At 46.8% G+C, this 21232-nt stretch overlaps 1 protein-coding gene across 28 annotated transcripts in view; it reads right to left on the reverse strand.

Annotated features, from left to right (window-relative positions):
* Positions 1 to 21232, reverse strand: part of rap1gapa (RAP1 GTPase activating protein a) — a 529693-nt gene that overhangs the window by 20872 nt on the left and 487589 nt on the right. For 26 of the 28 annotated variants that reach the window (XM_073032373.1, XM_073032371.1, XM_073032357.1 and 23 more), the window contains 2 exons: positions 12324 to 12401; positions 4666 to 4775 (listed from right to left, as the gene is read on the reverse strand). In XM_073032373.1, the coding sequence (XP_072888474.1) occupies positions 4666 to 4775; positions 12324 to 12401 (188 nt within the window). The remainder of the gene's footprint in view (positions 1 to 4665; positions 4776 to 12323; positions 12402 to 21232) is intronic. The other 2 variants (XM_073032370.1, XM_073032362.1) reach the window with 1 other exon arrangement.

Raw genomic sequence — 21232 nt, forward strand, 5'->3', positions numbered from 1 at the left:
GGCTAGGGTTAGTGAGTTGTGGGTAGGGTTAGAGAGTTGTGGGTAGGGTTAGAGAGTTGTGGGTAGGGATAGAGAGTTGTGGCAAGGGTTAGTGAGTTGTGGCGAGGGTTAGTGAGTTGTGGCAAAGGTTAGTGAGTTGTGGCGAGGGTTAGTGAGTTGTGGCAAGGGTTAGTGAGTTGTGGCTGGCATTAGTGAGTTGTGGGTAGGGTTAGTGAGTTGTGGGTAGGCTTAGTGAGTTGTGGCTGGGGTTAGTGAGTTGTGGGTAGGGTTAGTGAGTTGTGGCTGGGGTTAATAAGTTGTGGGTAGGCTTAGTAAGTTGTGGGTAGGGTTAGTGAGTTGTGGGTAGGGTTAGTGAGTTGTGGGTAGGGTTAGTGAGTTGTGGCTGGGGTTAGTGAGTTGTGGCTGGGGTTAGAGAGTTGTGGGTATGGTTAGAGAGTTGTGGGTAGGGTTAGAGAGTTGTGGGTAGGGTTAGTGAGTTGTGGGTAGGGTTAGAGATTTGTGGCGAGGGTTAGAGATTTGTGGCGAGGGTTAGAGAGTTGTGGCAAAGGTTAGTGAGTTGTGGCAAGGGTTAGTGAGTTGTGGCAAAGGTTAGTGAGTTGTGGGTAGGGTTAGAGAGTTGTGGCTAGGGTTAGTGAGTTGTGGCGGGGGTTAGTGAGTTGTGGCGAGGGTTAGTGAGTTGTGGCGAGGGTTAGTGAGTTGTGGCGAGGGTTAGAGAGTTGTGGCGAGGGTTAGTGAGTTGTGGCAAAGGTTAGTGAGTTGTGGCTAGGGTTAGAGAGTTGTGGCTAGGGTTAGTGAGTTGTGGCAAAGGTTAGTGAGTTGTGGGTAGGGCTAGTGAGTTGTGGGTAGGGTTAGAGAGTTGTGGCTAGGGTTAGTGAGTTGTGGCTAGGGTTTGTGAGTTGTGGGTAGGGTTAGTGAGTTGTGGCAAAGGTTAGTGAGTTGTGGGTAGGGTTAGAGAGTTGTGGCTAGGGTTAGTGAGTTGTGGCGGGGGTTAGTGAGTTGTGGCGAGGGTTAGTGAGTTGTGGCGAGGGTTAGAGAGTTGTGGGTAGGGTTAGAGAGTTGTGGCTAGGGTTAGTGAGTTGTGGCGGGGGTTAGTGAGTTGTGGCGAGGGTTAGTGAGTTGTGGCGAGGGTTAGAGAGTTGTGGGTAGGGTTAGTGAGTTGTGGCAAAGGTTAGTGAGTTGTGGGTAGGGTTAGAGAGTTGTGGCTAGGGTTAGTGAGTTGTGGCAAAGGTTAGTGAGTTGTGGGTAGGGTTAGTGAGTTGTGGCAAAGGTTAGTGAGTTGTGGGTAGGGTTAGTGAGTTGTGGCGAGGGTTAGAGAGTTGTGGGTAGGGTTAGTGAGTTGTGGGTAGGGTTAGTGAGTTGTGGGTAGGGTTAGTGAGTTGTGGGTAGGGTTAGAGAGTTGTGGGTAGGGTTAGTGAGTTGTGGCAAAGGTTAGTGAGTTGTGGCAAAGGTTAGTGAGTTGTGGGTAGGGTTAGTGAGTTGTGGCTGGGGTTAGTGAGTTGTGGCGAGGGTTAGAGAGTTGTGGCGAGGGTTAGAGAGTTGTGGCTAGGGTTAGTGAGTTGTGGGTAGGGTTAGAGAGTTGTGGGTAGGGTTAGAGAGTTGTGGGTAGGGTTAGAGAGTTGTGGGTAGGGTTAGTGAGTTGTGGCGAGGGTTAGAGAGTTGTGGCTAGGGTTAGTGAGTTGTGGGTAGGGTTAGTGAGTTGTGGCTAGGGTTAGTGAGTTGTGGGTAGGGTTAGAGAGTTGTGGCTAGGGTTAGTGAGTTGTGGCTAGGGTTAGTGAGTTGTGGCTAGGGTTAGAGAGTTGTGGCTAGGGTTAGTGAGTTGTGGGTAGGGTTAGTGAGTTGTGGCTAGGGTTAGTGAGTTGTGGGTAGGGTTAGAGAGTTGTGGCTAGGGTTAGTGAGTTGTGGCTAGGGTTAGTGAGTTGTGGCTAGGGTTAGAGAGTTGTGGCTAGGGTTAGTGAGTTGTGGCTAGGGTTAGTGAGTTGTGGGTAGGGTTAGTGAGTTGTGGCTAGGGTTTGTGAGTTGTGGCGAGGGTTAGAGAGTTGTGGCTAGGGTTAGTGAGTTGTGGCGAGGGTTAGTGAGTTGTGGGTAGGGTTAGTGAGTTGTGGCTGGGATTAGTGAGTTGTGGCTAGGGTTAGGGTTAGAGAGTTGTGGGTAGGGTTAGAGAGTTGTGGGGAGGGTTAGTGAGTTGTGGGTAGGGTTAGAGAGTTGTGGCTCGGGTTAGTGAGTTGTGGCTCGGGTTAGTGAGTTGTGGGTAGGGTTAGTGAGTTGTGGGTAGGATTTGTGAGTTGTGGGTAGGGTTAGAGAGTTGTGGCTAGGGTTAGTGAGTTGTGGGTAGGGTTAGTGAGTTGTGGGTAGGGTTAGAGAGTTGTGGGTAGGTTTAGTGAGTTGTGGGTAGGGTTAGAGAGTTGTGGCTAGGGTTAGAGAGTTGTGGCTAGGGTTAGAGAGTTGTGGGTAGGGTTAGTGAGTTGTGGGTAGGGTTAGAGAGTTGTGGGTAGGTTTAGTGAGTTGTGGGTAGGGTTAGTGAGTTGTGGCTAGGGTTAGAGAGTTGTGGCGAGGGTTAGTGAGTTGTGGCGGGGGTTAGAGAGTTGGGGCTAGGGTTAGAGAGTTGTGGGTAGGGTTAGTGAGTTGTGGCTAGGGTTAGAGAGTTGTGGGTAGGGTTAGTGAGTTGTGGGTAGGGTTAGTGAGTTGTGGGTAGGTTTAGAGAGTTGTGGGTAGGGTTTGTGAGTTGTGGCTAGGGTTAGTGAGTTGTGGCTAGGGTTAGTGAGTTGTGGCTAGGGTTAGAGAGTTGTGGCGAGGGTTAGAGAGTTGTGGCTAGGGTTAGTTAGTTGTGGCTAGGGTTAGTTAGTTGTGGCTAGGGTTAGTGAGTTGTGGGTATGGTTAGTGAGTTGTGGGTTGGGTTAGAGAGTTGTGGGTAGGGCTATAGAGTTGTGGCTAGGGTTATAGAGTTGTGGGTAGTGTTAGAGAGTTGTGGCTAGGGTTAGTGAGTTGTGGCTAGGGTTATAGAGTTGTGGGTAGTGTTAGAGAGTTGTGGCTAGGGTTAGTGAGTTGTGGCTAGGGTTATAGAGTTGTGGGTAGTGTTAGAGAGTTGTGGCTAGGGTTAGTGAGTTGTGGCTAGGGTTATAGAGTTGTGGGTAGGGTTAGAGAGTTGTGGCTAAGGCTAGAGTGTTGTGGCTAGAGTGTTGTGGCTAGGGTTAGAGAGTTGTGGCTAGGGTTAGTGAGTTGTGGCTAGGGTTAGAGAGTTGTGGCTAGGGTTAGTGAGTTGTGGCTAGGGTTATAGAGTTGTGGGTAGGGTTAGAGAGTTGTGGCTAAGGCTAGAGTGTTGTGGCTAGGGTTAGAGAATTGTGGCCATGCCATGTTGGCACCAGAAGCTTGGCAACAGTTGTGGGCTGCCCCCAAATTATCTTTGCTGATTTGATTTGATGCAAAAGATACATTTCACTGTATGTTTCGATGCACAGGTGACAATTGACTTTGACTAGGAGGGTCTCGGACTAGAGGGCATAGCTTTACAATAGAAGGACATTCCTTTAGAACAGAGATGCGGAGGAATTTCTTTAGGCAGAGGATGGTGAATCTGTGGAATTAAGTGCCTTTGATGGTTGTGGAGGTCAAGTCATTGGGTATATTTAAAGTGAGGTTGATTGGTTCTTGATTAGTCAGGGAACCAAATGTTGCAGTGAGAGAGAGTGAAAGCCCTTTTTAACTCTAACAAGCCAATGGACTCAGCAGTGAGAAAACCACCTTTCTCGAATTCCATTTGTCTAGGGTTGATATGACTTGGGTCCCACCAGACTGGGATGTTTTGCCCACACCCCAATCTGAGTGAATACTGTGTAAATGTTGCTCACTTGCAATTACCTGTCAGCAAAAAGTAACAGATCATACCTTGCATACAATTCTAAAGAAAGTATATTTACAAATGTCAGCTTTATTGAGGTTAATAGGAAAAGAAAAACAATAAATAGGGCCCAGCAAACATCTGCATATGTTGGAGCTCATCTTGAAGTTGTCTTTAGCTTACGCGCTGGATCTATGGTCTGCGTGAAAGCACACCTCACCTTCTGAATTTCGCTTGAAATCCTTCTCGGACAGGTGGGCTCCCCCACGGGGGTATTGGTCCTTCCTCCTTGAAGCCAAGAAACTGCACAAGGCACCATGTGTAACAGGGAGCATCCTCAGCCAACTTCCCTTCTGTCTGCTCCCAGCTCCTGGCAATAAGAGCTCGACCCACACCACTGTCCGTCACAAAATCCTCTCCACCCAGTGTTCTCTAGAACCTTCTCCCAATCCCACCATCCTGATTGGATGACACTACATTCCTAAGCTTGAACATCACAGCCCCTTATCTCCAGCTCAGACAGGCTGAAAGCAGAACAAACTGCTCTTACAGAACAGCTAAAATGAAATCCCTGCAGCATAGCAGTAAAAATCTTAATCAGGGCGTTACAAGAGAGATAGTAGATCAGCCATGATGGAATGGTGGAGAGACCCGTTGGACCAAATGGCCGAACTGCACCTATGTCTTATGAAGCTAATTTTTTCAAATCATTGAGGTGGATTACTGGAAGTAATGTCACAATGGTATGATCAGAAGAGCTGTACAATAGGTTTAGATATCCCCATCAGAAAGTTTACCACAGCAAACCACACCATGTTTAACTCCCATACCTTCTCTCTGCCACCTCCTGGATGTTCTCAATGCCAATGGCACTGCTCCGACGAGAGCCGAAAGGTCCAGACTTTTTCCTTGTTGGACTCTTCCCAGGGATAATCAGGGACTGTGAAAACATACTGAATTGTTATCCTGCAAGACCCAGGTATGCGTGGTTTATATTCACACAGTGGCTCTCGGCAGCACACACTCACATACATCATAAAACATGGGCACTAACTCTGAAAAAAGGAATACCCCTTGGTTATATATCTGAAGAATTGAGAATCATAGAACACTACAGCCCAGAAACAGGCCCTGTGGCCTATCAGATTCATGTTTAATCCATCATTCTGCCTAGTTTTATCCACCCACACCTGGACCATAGCCCTCCATACCCCTCCTGTTCATGTACTTGTCCAAATTTTTCTTAAATGTTGAAATTAAACCCACATCCACCACTTCCCCTGGCAGCTCCTTCCACACACTCACCATCCTCTGAATGAACAACTTCTCCCTCATGTCCACCTCAAATATTTCACCTTTCATCCTTAACCCATGAGTTGTAGTTCATAAACCAATACATACATGCTCTCTTCTCACTTCTGCCTTTGGGAAGGAGGTACTGGAGCCCGAGGCCCCACACCACCAGGTTCAGGAACAGCCATCAGGCTCCTGAACCAACATGGATAACTTCACTCTCCTCAACACTAAACTGAGTCCACAACCTATCGACTCACTTTCAAAGACTCTACAACTCATGTTCTCCAAATTATTTATTGGCACGTTTTGTCTTTTATTTTGCACAGTGGTTGATTGTCAGCCTTTGTTTGTGTGTAGTTTTTCATTGATTCTACTGTTTTTTTTTTGTTCTACTGTGAATGCCTGCAAGAAAATAAATCTCAGGGTTGTACATGGTGACATATACGTACCTTGATAATAAACTTACTTTGAACTTAAACCTCTCCAAACTTCAAAGAAGCTATTTACATACATGTGTAAGCATGCTTGACTCAGTGGGCCTCTTTAGGGATTCAGAATTGAAGAAGTGTGAGTGACTGAACGGTGAGGACGATTGCTGACTTGTTTCCTGTTTTTTAAAAAAATGGACATTCTTAAAGTGTGGAACAGACCCTTCTAACCCACTGGATCAACCCTCGCCTAACGATGGGACAATTTACAATCACCAATTAACCTACTAACCAGTACGTGTTTGGTTTGTGGGAGGAAACCGGAGCATCCGGAGAAAACCCACACATTCCATAGGGAAAATGTACAAACTCCTTACAGAGGAGTCCGGAATTGAACTCTGAACTCTGCTGCCCCAAGCTTTAATAATGTTGCACTAATCGCTATGCTCCTTAGAGTCCAATTCTTTAGTAATGATAATATTCCAAGCCTTTGGCATCTTGTTGGAAATCTTAATTATTTCAATTATAATTTTAAAGAAAATGTTCAACTGATGTTACTTTTCTTTACAGTTTTCCCTTCACAACAGCCATCTCTCGTACCTCTCATGCTGGTCCTGTTCCTCCATTCAGTACGACAAAGGTTAACCTGGACCTGGCTGCTGTGTCCTACCTGTTCGCTAAATCCCCGACCCTATAAAGTGGCTATCTTACCCGAAAATCAATGATTCAGTTTCCACAGCTCCCTGTGGACAGGCTCCAGAGGAGGTTCATGAGAATGACCTTGGGAATGAAAGGGTTAATACACGAGGAGCATTGGTTGGCTTTGAGTCTGTACTCACTGGAGTTTAGAAAAATGGGGGTGGGTCATATTAAAACCTATTGAATATTGAAAAGCCTAGACAGATTGGATGTGGAGAGGATGTTTCCTATAATGGGGGAATCTAGGACCAGAGGATAAAGAATAAAGGATAAAGGAATGTCCCTTAGAACAGAGATGAGAAGGAATTACTCCAGTCTGAAGATCCAAAGACCTCACTTCTGGGAGAGGAAGGATCTTCATCTGGAAGACATATGAAGTCGTGTGGGTGAGATCCGCTAGTCAGTGGAAGCCACAGGGCCATCTGCCATGCAGAACCACCAGCAGACTGACCCAGGACAGAGGACTGGCGAGCTGCTGTCGGTGGCCTACGACCCTGTAGGGGTGATGGCTTAACTAACTAACTAACTGACTTGATCTTTCCTCACTGGACAACCTCTCCATCCAACTGAATATGTTCTGAACTCCCTCCAAAAGAAGCACATTCCTGCTTGTTAATAATATCATGTGAATAATACTGCCAAAGATTTACCACAGACTATTTAGTTCAATATGCCATTATTATACTGTATATACATTACTGTTTGTATATATACTCAGTGGCCACTTTATTAGGTACATGTTTGCACTTGCTCATTAATGCAAATATCTAGTCAGCCAATCATGTGGCAGCAAATCAATTCACAAAAGCATACAGACATGGTCAAGAGGTTCATTTGTTTGGACCAAACATCAGAACAGGGAAGAAATATAATCTAAGTGACTGAGACTGTGGCGATAGATGGAGGTGGTTTGAGTATCTCAGAAACTGTTCATCTCCTGCGATTTTCACACGCAAGAGTTTACAGAGAATGGTGTGGAAAACAAAAGAGAAAAAATCCAGTGAGTGGCAGTTCTCTGGGTGAAAACACCTTGTTAATGAGAGAGGTCAGAGGAGAATGGCCAGACTGGATCGAGCTGACAGGAAGGTGACAGTAACTCAGATAACCACCAATTACAACAGTGGTGTGCAGAAGAGCATCTCTGAAGGCACAATACGTCGAAGCTTGAAGTGGATGGGGTACAGCAGCAGAAGACCGCACTAGATTCCTCTCCAGTACCTAATCAAGTGGCCACTGTGTGCATATTTATCATTATTTAAACATTCATACTTAACAATAACTACTAGTAATACACTAGCATCTATTAACTAATAAATTATGTATTTACATTACAACATAAATAATTTGAAGTTGTTATATGATAATCAGAACATGCAACGATCATTATACATTGATTGGAACATCTGCTCGAAGTTGCACTTTCAGACAATGACTACAGCAGTCCACTGACAGTACCGGAGACACATCCGTCTTGCTAAACCACTGTATGTTAGTGATACAATCCGCAGCGTGCCAGCCTATCAGAGTACTGGCTTCCAGTTCTCATCGGTATCGGCCAAGTGGCAGCTTCCTGGCAAGGACAGGTCGGGACTGGTGAATGGGGATCCAACTTTACTGTGGGTAGAAATTACAAGGATGTTGTCTGGACTTGAGGACGTGAGATTTCGGCAAAGGTTGAATAGGTTAGAACTTTATTCCTTGGCGTGTAGAGAATAAGGGGAGATTTGAGAGAGGCATACAAAATTATGAGGGGTATTGATAGGATAAATGCAAGCAGGCTTTTTCCACTGAGGTTGGGCGAGACTAGAACCAGAGGTCATATGTAAAGAGTGAAAGGTGAAATATTTAAGGGGAACATGAGGGGGAACTTCTTCACTTAGAGGGTGGTGAGAGTGGGGAACCGCGGAAGTGGTGGATTTGGGTTCAATCTCAAGATTAAAAAGAAATTTGGATGGGTACATGGATGGGAGGGGTATGGAGGGCTGTGGTCCGGGTGCATGTTGATGGGACAAGGCAAATGGATACTGCCATGGGCCGAAGGGCTGTTTCTGTTTCTGTGCTGTAGTGTTCTATAAGACTTTACAGCCGGGTCTTGGTGTCTGCAAACTACTGACCTAGTGTGTCTGTAATATCAAAACCACAACAGGTTTCCATAGATGCAGGAAATCCAAAGCAATACACACACAGTGCTGGAGGAACTCAGCAGGACAGGCAGCATCTATGCAGGGGAATAAACGGTCAACATTTTGGGCTGAGACCCTTCATCAGGATTGGAAAGTAAAAGGGAAAAAACAGAATAAGAAGGTGGGGAAGGGGAAGGAGGACAAGTTGGCAGGTGATCCGTGAGACCAGGGGAGGGAGAAGTTGGGCGGGTGGGGAAGGGGGTTGAAGTATGAGGCTGGGAGGGGATAGGTGAGACCAGGGGAGGGAGAAGTTGGGCGGGTGGGGAAGGGGGTTGAAGTATGAGGCTGGGAGGGGATAGGTGAGACCAGGGGAGGGAGAAGTTGGGCGGGTGGGGAAGGGGGTTGAAGTATGAGGCTGGGAGGGGATAGGTGAGACCAGGGGAGGGAGAAGTTGGGTGGGTGGGGAAGGGGGTTGAAATATGAGGCTGGGAGGGGATAGGTGAGACCAGGGGAGGGAGAAGTTGGGTGGGTGGGGAAGGGGGTTGAAGTATGAGGCTGGGAGGGGATAGGTGAGACCAGGGGAGGGAGAAGTTGGGCGGGTGGGGAAGGGGGTTGAAGTATGAGGCTGGGAGGGGATAGGTGAGACCAGGGGAGGGAGAAGTTGGGCGGGTGGGGAAGGGGGTTGAAGTATGAGGCTGGGAGGGGATAGGTGAGACCAGGGGAGGGAGAAGTTGGGTGGGTGGGGAAGGGGGTTGAAGTATGAGGCTGGGAGGGGATAGGTGAGACCAGGGGAGGGAGAAGTTGGGTGGGTGGGGAAGGGGGTTGAAGTATGAGGCTGGGAGGGGATAGGTGAGACCAGGGGAGGGAGAAGTTGGGTGGGTGGGGAAGGGGGTTGAAGTATGAGGCTGGGAGGGGATAGGTGAGACCAGGGGAGGGAGAAGTTGGGCGGGTGGGGAAGGGGGTTGAAGTATGAGGCTGGGAGGTGATAGGTGAGACCAGGGGAGGGAGAAGTTGGGTGGGTGGGGAAGGGGGTTGAAGTATGAGGCTGGGAGGGGATAGGTGAGACCAGGGGAGGGAGAAGTTGGGTGGGTGGGGAAGGGGGTTGAAGTATGAGGCTGGGAGGGGATAGGTGAGACCAGGGGAGGGAGAAGTTGGGCGGGTGGGGAAGGGGGTTGAAGTATGAGGCTGGGAGGGGATAGGTGAGACCAGGGGAGGGAGAAGTTGGGCGGGTGGGGAAGGGGGTTGAAGTATGAGGCTGGGAGGGGATAGGTGAGACCAGGGGAGGGAGAAGTTGGGCGGGTGGGGAAGGGGGTTGAAGTATGAGGCTGGGAGGGGATAGGTGAGACCAGGGGAGGGAGAAGTTGGGCGGGTGGGGAAGGGGGTTGAAGTATGAGGCTGGGAGGTGATAGGTGAGACCAGGGGAGGGAGAAGTTGGGCGGGTGGGGAAGGGGGTTGAAGTATGAGGCTGGGAGGTGATAGGTGAGACCAGGGGAGGGAGAAGTTGGGCGGGTGGGGAAGGGGGTTGAAGTATGAAACTGGGAGGGGATAGGTGAGACCAGGGGAGGGAGAAGTTGGGCGGGTGGGGAAGGGGGTTGAAGTATGAGGCTGGGAGGTGATAGGTGAGACCAGGGGAGGGAGAAGTTGGGCGGGTGGGGAAGGGGGTTGAAGTATGAGGCTGGGAGGGGATAGGTGAGACCAGGGGAGGGAGAAGTTGGGCGGGTGGGGAAGGGGGTTGAAGTATGAAACTGGGAGGGGATAGGTGAGACCAGGGGAGGGAGAAGTTGGGCGGGTGGGGAAGGGGGTTGAAGTATGAGGCTGGGAGGGGATAGGTGAGACCAGGGGAGGGAGAAGTTGGGCGGGTGGGGAAGGGGGTTGAAGTATGAAACTGGGAGGGGATAGGTGAGACCAGGGGAGGGAGAAGTTGGGCGGGTGGGGAAGGGGGTTGAAGTATGAAGCTGGGAGGGGATAGGTGAGACCAGGGGAGGGAGAAGTTGGGTGGGTGGGGAAGGGGGATGAAGTATGAAGCTGGGAGGGGATAGGTGAGACCAGGGGAGGGAGAAGTTGGGCGGGTGGGGAAGGGGGTTGAAGTATGAGGCTGGGAGGGGATAGGTGAGACCAGGGGAGGGAGAAGTTGGGTGGGTGGGGAAGGGGGTTGAAGTATGAGGCTGGGAGGGGATAGGTGAGACCAGGGGAGGGAGAAGTTGGGCGGGTGGGGAAGGGGGTTGAAGTATGAAGCTGGGAGGGGATAGGTGAGACCAGGGGAGGGAGAAGTTGGGCGGGTGGGGAAGGGGGTTGAAGTATGAGGCTGGGAGGGGATAGGTGAGACCAGGGGAGGGAGAAGTTGGGCGGGTGGGGAAGGGGGATGAAGTAAGAAGCTGGGAGGAGATAGGTGGAAGTGGTAAAGGGCTGAAAAACAAAAGGATCTGATAGGTGAGAACTGTGGACCATGGAAGAAAGGGAAGGAGGAGGGACAACAGAAGGAGGTGATGCGCAGCTGAGGATAAGAGGGGACCAGAATGGAAATGGAAACAGAGAGAAGGGGGAGGTGGGAGGAGAAATCTGATGCAAAATCTCTGCAGAGAGAAATGGACAGTCAATGTTTCAGACCGAGCCCCTTCATCACGACCGGAAAGGAAGGGGGATGAAGCCAGAATAAGAAGTTGTTGTGTGGGGGGGGGGGGGGGGGGGGAGAGAGGGGAAGGAGGACAAGCTGACAATCAGAGAACAGCAGAGACCTCAGAGGGCAGCAATGAGGGAGTGTCTCTAGGGCACTGTGGAGACAGTGAACTGCTCTCTGTTCCTACAGGCACTAGATTAATAATCACTGCAGGCAGACACATGGAGACGAGAGGTGAATCCAGGGAGATGTTCCCGGATCAGGGACCAGGCTCAACGGATATTCCCTGACCACAGGAAATATGGGAAATTAATGGAATACCATGTGCATCAGACCTTCTTTGCCAGGCTAGATACCATCTGGCTCTCTGGCTAGTGTTGGATCTGACAGTTTAATTGCCATTTTCTTTGCAGTTTAACAATTAATTATCTGCGTGTATTGTATATAATTACTTATATACAAGTAACTGCTCACTATGCTTCCTAGTGGTCACAGTATGTATATGCAATTGTTCAGTGTATGGTTCCATTGGTATGATTTTGGAAGCTCCTCCAGGCGCTGCATTATTCTATTAAGTGCTTTCTCATTGGTTGACTCTTATCTATGAATTTGAATGGAATTTTTCTTATCTAGGGGTATAACAATAGCTGACCACAAGGCAGCTCTACCTTCATCTTTTTGTTCTGCTATCTGCTCCTGTTACTGTCACTTTCAATTTTTCTTTGTTCTATTAACACTTAATAAAACAATCATGAAGCAACAAGTTTTCTATGTCTTTGACTGAAAGAACCTTGGATTAAAAACATCAGAATCCAACACTAGCCCCAACTCTCGTGAACAATAGTTTAGCAAAGTTTTTACCAAAACCGTCACTATCTGAACAATGTATTGGAACATCTCATACTGTTACTTACCAGGACCAGAACTCATTAAAACTGATTTCTTATCGAGATTAGGTCATGCACAGATCAAATTGTTTGTAATTAATGCATCTATGACCATTAACCCTAATCATATTTTCAAGGCATCTGTTCCAACTGCCGCATTTCTGATTTTACATCCTGCATCTAATGCTCCTATTTTGTAAATCTTTGCTTATTTTCCGCACAGCATTTGATTGCGGGCTGTGAGATCAAGTGAGGCAAAGTAGGAGGAGATGCTTTGAATATAAGTTCAAGACGAAGCACTTCTAAACAACCGAAAGCAACTTGCTCTTGTAGAAGGTGCAGAGACATGCAGTATTCGGAAATCAGGGACCATGCAATGATTGTCACAAGAGGAGCAGTATTGAATCAGAGAGAAGAAAGTGAGTTTAAACCAGAAACCTCTTCTATTGTTCCTATGCCTATCGCACTGCCTCGACGTCCATGTTTACTGGGACTTTTCCCGGGCACAAGTAATGACTGAGGAAAAGCAGAAAACACAAAATGAAACATAAACACAAAAGGTTCTGCAAGTGCTCGAAACCCAGAGCAACTCACACAAAATGCTGGAGGAACTCAGCAGGTCAGGTAGCATCTATGGAAATGAATACCCAGTCAACGCTTTGGGCTGAGACCCTTCATCAAGACTGGTGAAGGGTCTCGGCTCAAAATGTCAGCTGTTTATTCATTTCCATTGATGCTGCCTGACCTGCTGAGTTCCTCCAGCATTTTGTGTGTGTTGCACAAAATGAAACACGTGGAGATTTCTCACAATACCACTTATGATGATGAACAAGAATGAAGCTGTGATGTGAAAATAACAGGGCAAAGAATTAAATTCACCCAAAGAAGGGAACGAACCTGGTGTTGGGGGACCGCACACAGGGCTTTTACACTCTGTGCCCTGGTTAATGAGAGGGGCTAGAGGAGAATGGCCAGTCTAGTTCAAGCCGACAGTAACTCAAATAACATCAGTGGTGTGCAGAAGAGCATTTCCGAATCCACAACACGTCGAAGCTTGATGCCGATGGGCTACAGCAGCAGAAGACCACGAACATACACTCAGTGGCCACTTCATTAGGTAGAGGAGGAGTGTATATTCAATACAAATCTGACAGAAACGCCTTTAGTTCTTCTTAAAAATTAGACTTTTTTTTAGATAATAAGAGGCACAGATGAAGTGGAGAACCAGCGACTTTCTCCCAGGGTGGGAATGGCCAATATGAGGGGCATAATTTAAAGGTGATCAGAGGAGAGTATAGGCTGAACGTCAGAGTTATTTTTTAAAATCTTGAATGTGGTATTTGATAGGTTAATTGTTGTCATTGATGTTAGTAATTCAGTGGTAGTGAGTATTGTTCTTTGTTCCCTTTCTTTGTTCATTCTTTATTCTTGTAACACTTATTTAAATGATCGCAACAAGAAGTTTGATGCATCATTCTTGACTTCCGAACCTCAGGATTGCAAAAACACTTAATCCAGGCTGACACTGTCATTGCGTCGTGGTCACTTAGAGATGGTACGAAATCACTCCAGGGAAACGCAAAGGTCTCCACTTGTCATTTGGCAAAAGGCAGAGAGAACTGATTCCGCAGGAGTCCATGAATATCCTGCACTGCACCCACTTGTCAGTATAGCAGAGATATTATAAATTGGTTGCTTCATTATAGGAAGGACATGGAAGCTCCAGAGGAGAGTTACCAGGATGCATGTCTCATGAGGATAGGTTGAGTGAGCTAGGGAGTGTAGGAGGTTGAGAGGTGACTCGATAGAGATGTTACAAGATGATGGGAAGCATTGATAGAGTGGACAGTCAGTGATGTTTCCCCAAGATGGAAATGGCTAATATAAGAGGGAGTAACTTTAAGTGGAATTGTGTAGGGGGAGTCGGAGTAGTTTTATTTTAGTGGAGAAGGTATGCAGAATGCATATCCAGGGGTGGTGGTTGAGGCAAATATATCGGGCATTTAAGAGACTCTTAGATAGGCACATGGATGACAGAAAAATGGAGGGTTCTGTGGGAGGGAGGGGTTAGATTGCTTAGAGTGGATTAAAAGGTCAGCACAACATTGTGGGCCGAAGGGCCTGTATGTCCTATTCAGTTACTTTCAGTAGAATCAGAATCAGGTGTGTTATCAGCAATGTATGTCAGTGATAATAAACCTGAATCTGATTCAACTGTGCGAAATACAAATGCTCTGTAATAATGATAATGCACTGAAGAGCCAACAGATGATGAGTGGAACTTCACCTTCAGGACTGGTGACACCTTAAAAAGCAGTGGTGTGTAGGTTCCCCCCAACTTACATTTGGGGAATAACACACAATTCTTGTCTCAGCTTAAAGCAATGACGATATATTCCCCTCCCTAGATGCTATTTGACTTGCTGAGTTCCTCCAGCATTTTGTCTGTGTTACTCTGGATTTCTGGCTTTGGCGTGGACGGTCCCAAGCATGGCTGCGAAATGAGGAGGGTTGAGCAACCAACCTCGTTGCAACCTCCTCTCTTAAAATCCCAGAGCTACAGAAATGCCAACAGAAGCTCCAAAGACCTCATGCCTAGGAGAGGAAGGATACACCAAGAAGATGGGCTACACCAGGAGACAACGTGAAAGACTGGCCCAGCACAGAGGACTCTGGCGAGCTAGTGCTGGCAGCCTATGCCCCAGTAGGGGTGACGGACTTTAGTAAGGAAGTATTTGCTACTGCTTACCTGTTGAGTTATAGATTCATAGAGTCGTAGAAAATTACAGCAAAGAAACAGGCACTTCAGCCTATCTAGTCTATGCTGAACCATTTAAATTGCCTACTCCCATTGACCTGCAATGGGACCATAGTCCTCCGTACACCTACCACCCCTCAAGTTCCCCTTAAATTTTTCACCTTTTACCCTTAACCCATAACCTCTAGTTGTTGTCCCACCCAACCTCAGTTTGCATTTACCCTACCTATACCCCTCATAATTTTGTATTCCTCTACGAAATCTCTCCTCAATCTTCTCTGCTCCTAGGAATAATGTCCAAACCTATTCAATCTTTCCATCTAACTCAGGCCCTCCAGAGCTGACAACATCCTTGTAATTTTTTATGTACTCTTTCAACCTTATTTACATCTTTCCTGTAGGTGGGTGACCAAAACTGCACACAGTACAACAAATTAGACATCACCAACATCTTATACAACTTCAACATTACATCCTATCTCCTGTACTCAGTGCTTTGATTTATGAAGGCCAATGTGCCAACAGCTTTCTTTATGACTCTGTCTACCTGTGACACCACTTTCAATGAATGATGGACCTGTATTCCCAGATCCCTTTGTTCTACCACACTCCTCAGTGCCCTACTGCTCACTGTTGAAGACCTACCCTAGTTGACCCTATTGAAGTTCAACATCTCATACTTGTCTGCATTAAATTCCATCTGCCATATTTCAGCCCATTTTTCCAGCTGGTCCAAATCCCTCTGCAAGCCATGATAGCCTTCCTCGCTGTCTACTACACCAATCTTGTTGTCATCACAAATTTGCTGATCCAGATCACTGATATAGATGACAAACAACAAAGTACACAGCACTGATCCCTGTGGCACACCACTAGTCACAGGCCTGCAGTCAGAGAGGCAACCACCTGTGGCTTCTCCAACAAAGCCAATGTCTAATCCAATTTGCTACCTCATCTTGAATGCCGAGTGACTGAATCCTTGACCAACCTCCCAAGTGGGACCTTGCCAAATGCTTTGCTAAAGTCCATGTAGACAACATCCACTGCCTTGCCTTCCTCAACTTTCCTGGTAACATCCTCAAAAAACTCTATAAGGTTGGTTAGACATGACTTACCACACACAAAGCCATACTGACTATCCCTAATCAGTCCATGTGCATTCAAATACACGTAAATCCGGTCCTTTAGAATACTTTCTAATAACTTTCCCACTACTGATGTCAGATTCACCAGCCTATAATTTCCTGATTAAGAGCCTTTGTTAAAAAGTGGAACGATATTGGCTATCCTCCAATCCTCCGGTAACTCACCTGTTGCTAAGGATGATATAAATATCTCTATTATGGCCCCTGCAATTTGTGCACTTGCCCCCCACAGGGTCCAAGGGAATGCTTGGTTAGGCCCTGGGGATTTATCCATCCTAATTTGCCTCAAGACAGCAAGCCCCTCCTCCTCTGTAATCTGTACAGGGTCCATGACCGCACTTGCCTCACCTCTATAGACTCTGTGTCTGTCTTCTGAGTAAATACAGCTGCAAAATATCTATTTAAGATCACCCCCATCTCTAGACCTGTTATCTTTACCTTTTATTCTGACAGACACATACAAGTTTTGTACTCTTAAGACTTTACTTTTGAAGGCCTCACACTTACTAAGTACATCTTTGCCAGAAAACAGCCTGTCAAGACCCACACTTGCCTGATGCTTTACTGATACAATCAAAACTGGCTTGTCTCCAGCTTAGCATCCCAACCTCCAGCTCTTCCAGCATCTGCAGAATCTCTCGTGTCTGCACTTGGGGAGTAATCTGACTGATTTCATCGTTTTGCTCTCAGGCAAGTTTTGAACCATAGAGTTTGATTTTAGAACAGAGTCTGAGAAATTTCTAATTCACAGATGGAACAGCAATTTTCCTCGCACGTCGTTCTACTGATTACTCTGAAATGGAGAAATCTGTCCCAATATTTCAGATCGCCCTCCACTGGGGCATTCAGCTGGTGTTGAGGTAAGTTGACTTCCCCTGTACAGTACCTCCATCTAATCATGAACCTTGGCAGATTCATGCCTCATGACTTCCCCACGCCTCAGTGGGAGGAACAACAAAAATAAATGCAAAGGATTACGGAAGGGCACGTGCTATAATGGGTAGCAGAACGAACTTGGGTTGCCTTCTCTGGAGTGCCGTGGGCCGAGGGGAGATCTGTTGAGGTTTATAAGATTATGAGAAGCATAGATAGAGTAGACAGACAGTATCGTTTCCCAGGTGGATTGAAAAGGCAGAATGCTGGGAGCAGAAGCGAGGGTCGGGTTGGTTCTGCTTGTTGCATTGTGCTGAGGCTGAGGCTGTGGGCCTGCTCTGGGCTTCATCTCTAAGGACTGCCTCTCATTCTAAATGCTATTTGCTTATTTTTACTATTTTCACAACATGTTTTTTTTCTTTCTCTCTGCACATTGGGTGTTCTTTTTATGAGTCCTTTTGGGTTTCTTGTTTTGTGGCTGCCTGTGAGGAGACAAAACTCAAAGCTGTATAATGTACTTTCAACTTTGAAATGTCTAATACCAGAGGTCATGCATTTAAGGTAAGAGGGGGTAAGTTGAAAGGAGATGTGAGGGGCAAGTGGTGGGTGCCTGGAATCCACTGCCTGGGGTGGTGGTAGATGCAGAAACATTGGGGACTTTTAAGAGATGTTTAGATAGTCACATGAACGTGAGGGAAAAGAAGAATATGGACATTGTGTAGGCAGAGAAGATTATTTTAGTTGGACATTTGATTACTAACTTAATTGGTTTGCCAAAACACTGTGGGTTGAAGGACCTGTTCCCGTGCTATACTGTTTTATGTTCTATGTTCTGAAGGACCTGTTCCTGTATTTTACTGTTCTATGTTCTGAAGGACCTGTTCCTGTATTTTACTGTTCTATGTTCTGAAGGACCAGTCCTGTTCTGTTGTATGTTTTTAGGTCAAGACTACATGCTTTTCATGTTTTCTCCAGACTGATGTCACCAGTACAGCTTACTGAGCTCACGCACAGCTGTGACACACTCATATATTGTCCATCTGGTTTAGGACTTGGGAAGGAATTTCCAACTCTTTCCTTCACAGCGAGAACACAAGAGTGGAAAATCAAAGAAACTGGACCAGCTGGCTCCTGAATTGTTTACAATTACAATGGCTGTACTTCACATGACTCTTAAACTAAGCAGTCATTCCTTCACGGAAAGAAGACTGAACCAGCACTACTCCAGTGTCTCCCATTACTTAGCATTCAGCTCTGGATTTTTTTCTTCTTTCATTTATTCTGAACTACAACATAAGGCAAAGGAGCAGAATTAGGCCATTCAGCCCATCAAGTCTCCTCTGCCATTCCATCATGGCTGATCCATTTTCCCTCTCGAACCCATTCTCTCCGTAACCTTTGACACCTTGACTGATAAATTACTAACCTCAACTTTAAGTGTACCCAATGACTTACCCTCCACAGCTGTCTGTGGCAATGAATTCCACAGATTCACCACCGTCTAGCTAAAAAAGTTCCTTCTCATCTCTGTTCTAAATGACATCTTCCTATTCTAATGCTGTGCCTTCTGGTCCTAGACTTCTTCACTAAAGGAAACATCCTCCCCACATCGAATCAATCTAGGCCTTTCAATATTTGGAAGGTTTCAATGTGATCCCCCACTCATTCTTCAAAACTCCAGCGAGTACGGGTCCAGAGCCTCCTTATACATTAACCCTTTGATTTCCTTGTGAGGTAGGGAACTGTAGGAGAATTTGTCAAATTGTCTCCTTTTTGGACTGGTCAAAATCCATAGTCTGAGAGGGAAGAGGACACATTGTCAATATATGGCATTGTGAGGGGCTGGGGGGGGGGGGTTGTTGAGCAGATGGTGCAAGGGGATGGATGAAGGCAGATGGAGCCAGGTAGAGAGGGAGAAGAAGGGAGAGGTGGACAAAGCTAGAAGACAACATGGTGGATACATGAGTGTAACGCTGAGGTTTTATAAGGCATTGGTCAAATCACATTTGGAGTTTTCTGAACATCTTTGAGTTCCCTATCGAAGAAAGGAGGCTCTGGCACTGGAAAGGTTCTGGAGGAAGCTCATGAGAGTTCCCAGGAATGAAAGAGTTAACGTATGTGGAGTGTTTGATAGCTCTGGGCCTGTACTCGCTGGAGTTTAGAAGAATGAGGGGATCTCATTGAAACGGACCTAATATTGAAAAGCCTAGATAGGCTGGACATGGAGAGGATGTTCCCTGTAGTGGGGCAGTATTGGACCAGAGGGCACTGCCTTAGAATAGAGGGACATCCCTTTAGAATGGAGATGAAGAGGGATTTCTTTAGCCAGAGGGTAGTGAATTTGCAGAATTCATTGGCACAGACAGCTGCAGAGGCCAAGACATTGGGTGTATTTATAGCGGAGGTTGGTCGTCATCATCATTATGTGCCAAGTCATATGACATCATCATTATGTGCCAAATCATATAACGTGGGCAATCACGGTCTTTCCATGACCATGATTGTTCTTGGTAAATTTTTCCACAGAAGTGGTTTGCCATTGCCTTCTTCTGGGCAGTGTCTTTACAAGACGGGTGACCCCAGTCATTATCAATACTCTTCAGGGATTGCCTGCCTGGTGTCAGTGGTTGCATAACCACTTGTGATATGCACCAGCTGCTCATACAAACATCCACCACCTGCTCCCATGACTCTTACTGGGGGGCTAAGCAGGTGCTACATCTTGCCCAAGGGTGACCTGCAGGGTAGCAAAGGGAAGGAGCTCCTTTGGTAGAGACGTGTCTCCACCCCACCACCCGTGGAGTTTTGATAGGTTCCTGATTAGTCAGGGCATCAAAGGTTATGGGGAGAAGGCAGGAGAATGGGGTTCAGAGGGATAATTAATTAGCCATGATAGAATGGCAGAGCAGACTTGCTGGGCCAAATGGTCTAGTTATTTCTATGTCTTACGGTCTAACACTCGGGGAGGGGTTGAATTACCTGACAACGGAACATTCACGGTTCAGACCAAGGGTAAGATGAGATGACAAATGCCTCTCTGTAGTCATGAAGAAGGCAGAGAACAGGTTGCAGTGGGAGTGAGAAAGAGAATGAAATGGCACATACTGCAAGTTTGAGGTGGCCATCCTTTACAGAGTAAGGCTGCTTCTGGACGAGGTCACATCATAACCACTGGATGAGGTAGACCAGGTTTAAGAGGTGCAGGTGAAACTGTGCCTCACCTGGAAGGGCTATCAGCCTGTCCTCTGGATTATAGGGATGGTTTTTCCCAATCCTTTTGGCAACCACACCTCCTCATGAAATTAGATGCATGTCCTTTCTTTCCATTCATGCTGTCTTCCTGTCAACAGCAACCAATCACAAACAGAAGAGATTCTGCAGATGCTGGAAGTCCAAAGCAACTCACTCAAAATGCTGGAGAAACTCAACAGGTCAGGCAGCATCTATGGAGGGGAATAAATTGTCAAGGTTTGGGCCAAGACTCTTCATCAGGACTGGAAAAGAAGGGGGAAGAAGCCAGAATAAGAAGGTGGGGGGGGGGGGGGTTGGAGAAGGAGGACAAGCTAGAAGGTGATAGGGGAAGCCAGGTGAACCAATCACTCAGCAGTGTTTAGTCTCCAACCATCCCAGACCAAGATCACTTCCTAAAGCACTACAACACGCCAACTCTCAAGATCCTGAATTCACATGTTCAAGGAATTTTGCAAAACACACAGCTCTCCCCAGGAATCTTCCAGAACAGACCAACAATGTGGTGGAGAATGAATAGTTCACCCGGAGCAAGAGGAACCAAGGTGAATGTGGCAGTACAGGAGGATTTCAAACCGTAAACACAAGATTTCTGTAGATCCAGAGCAACACACACACACAAAATGCTGGAGGAACTCAGCAGGCCCAGCAGCATCTGTGGAGTGGAATAAATCTCCAGGATAGCTGACCAATTAGGAGTGTCTCTCCTCTCCTTCTGTGCCCTCGCAGAGTAGTAAGCAGTTCCTCAAGAGTAGCCCCATCTTGCATTGGATACCTAGCCTGCTAAGTGAGTTAAACAGACAGCAATAATTAGGTAACTCCACCATGGGCAGTCCCAAGCCGACAGAGAAAGGAGGAGGGTTGGGCATGTGGCTAGCAACCTCATCCTACCGAAACCTAGCTATAGAACCAGCCTCATCCCTGGGAGAGGAAGGATTCACCAAGAAGATGGGCTACACCTGGAGACAACAAGGAAGACAGGCCCAGGACAGAGGACTCTGGCGAGCTGCTGTTCATGGCCTATGCCTATAGTAGGGGTGATGGGCTTAACCCAACTCACTAATTACTGGGTATGAAGCAACAATACCTACAATTTGTTCTTGTGTCTCCACAACCCAATATGAAATGCAGAAGATTTTCAGTAAAGAGCTAAGCTCTTTATAAAGGCCTAGAAATATACAGGTCCACACTGACCGAGATGTCCCATTTGACAGGTTTGCCTTATAACCTTCTAACCTGTTACAATCCATGTAATTGCCCAACTGTCTTTTTAAATTTGTTATTGTACCTGCCTCAACAACTTTGTCTGGGAGATCGTTCCA

Source organism: Hemitrygon akajei, chromosome 29, assembly GCF_048418815.1.
Source record: "Hemitrygon akajei chromosome 29, sHemAka1.3, whole genome shotgun sequence".
In the NCBI taxonomy this organism is placed as follows: Eukaryota; Metazoa; Chordata; class Chondrichthyes; order Myliobatiformes; family Dasyatidae; genus Hemitrygon; species Hemitrygon akajei.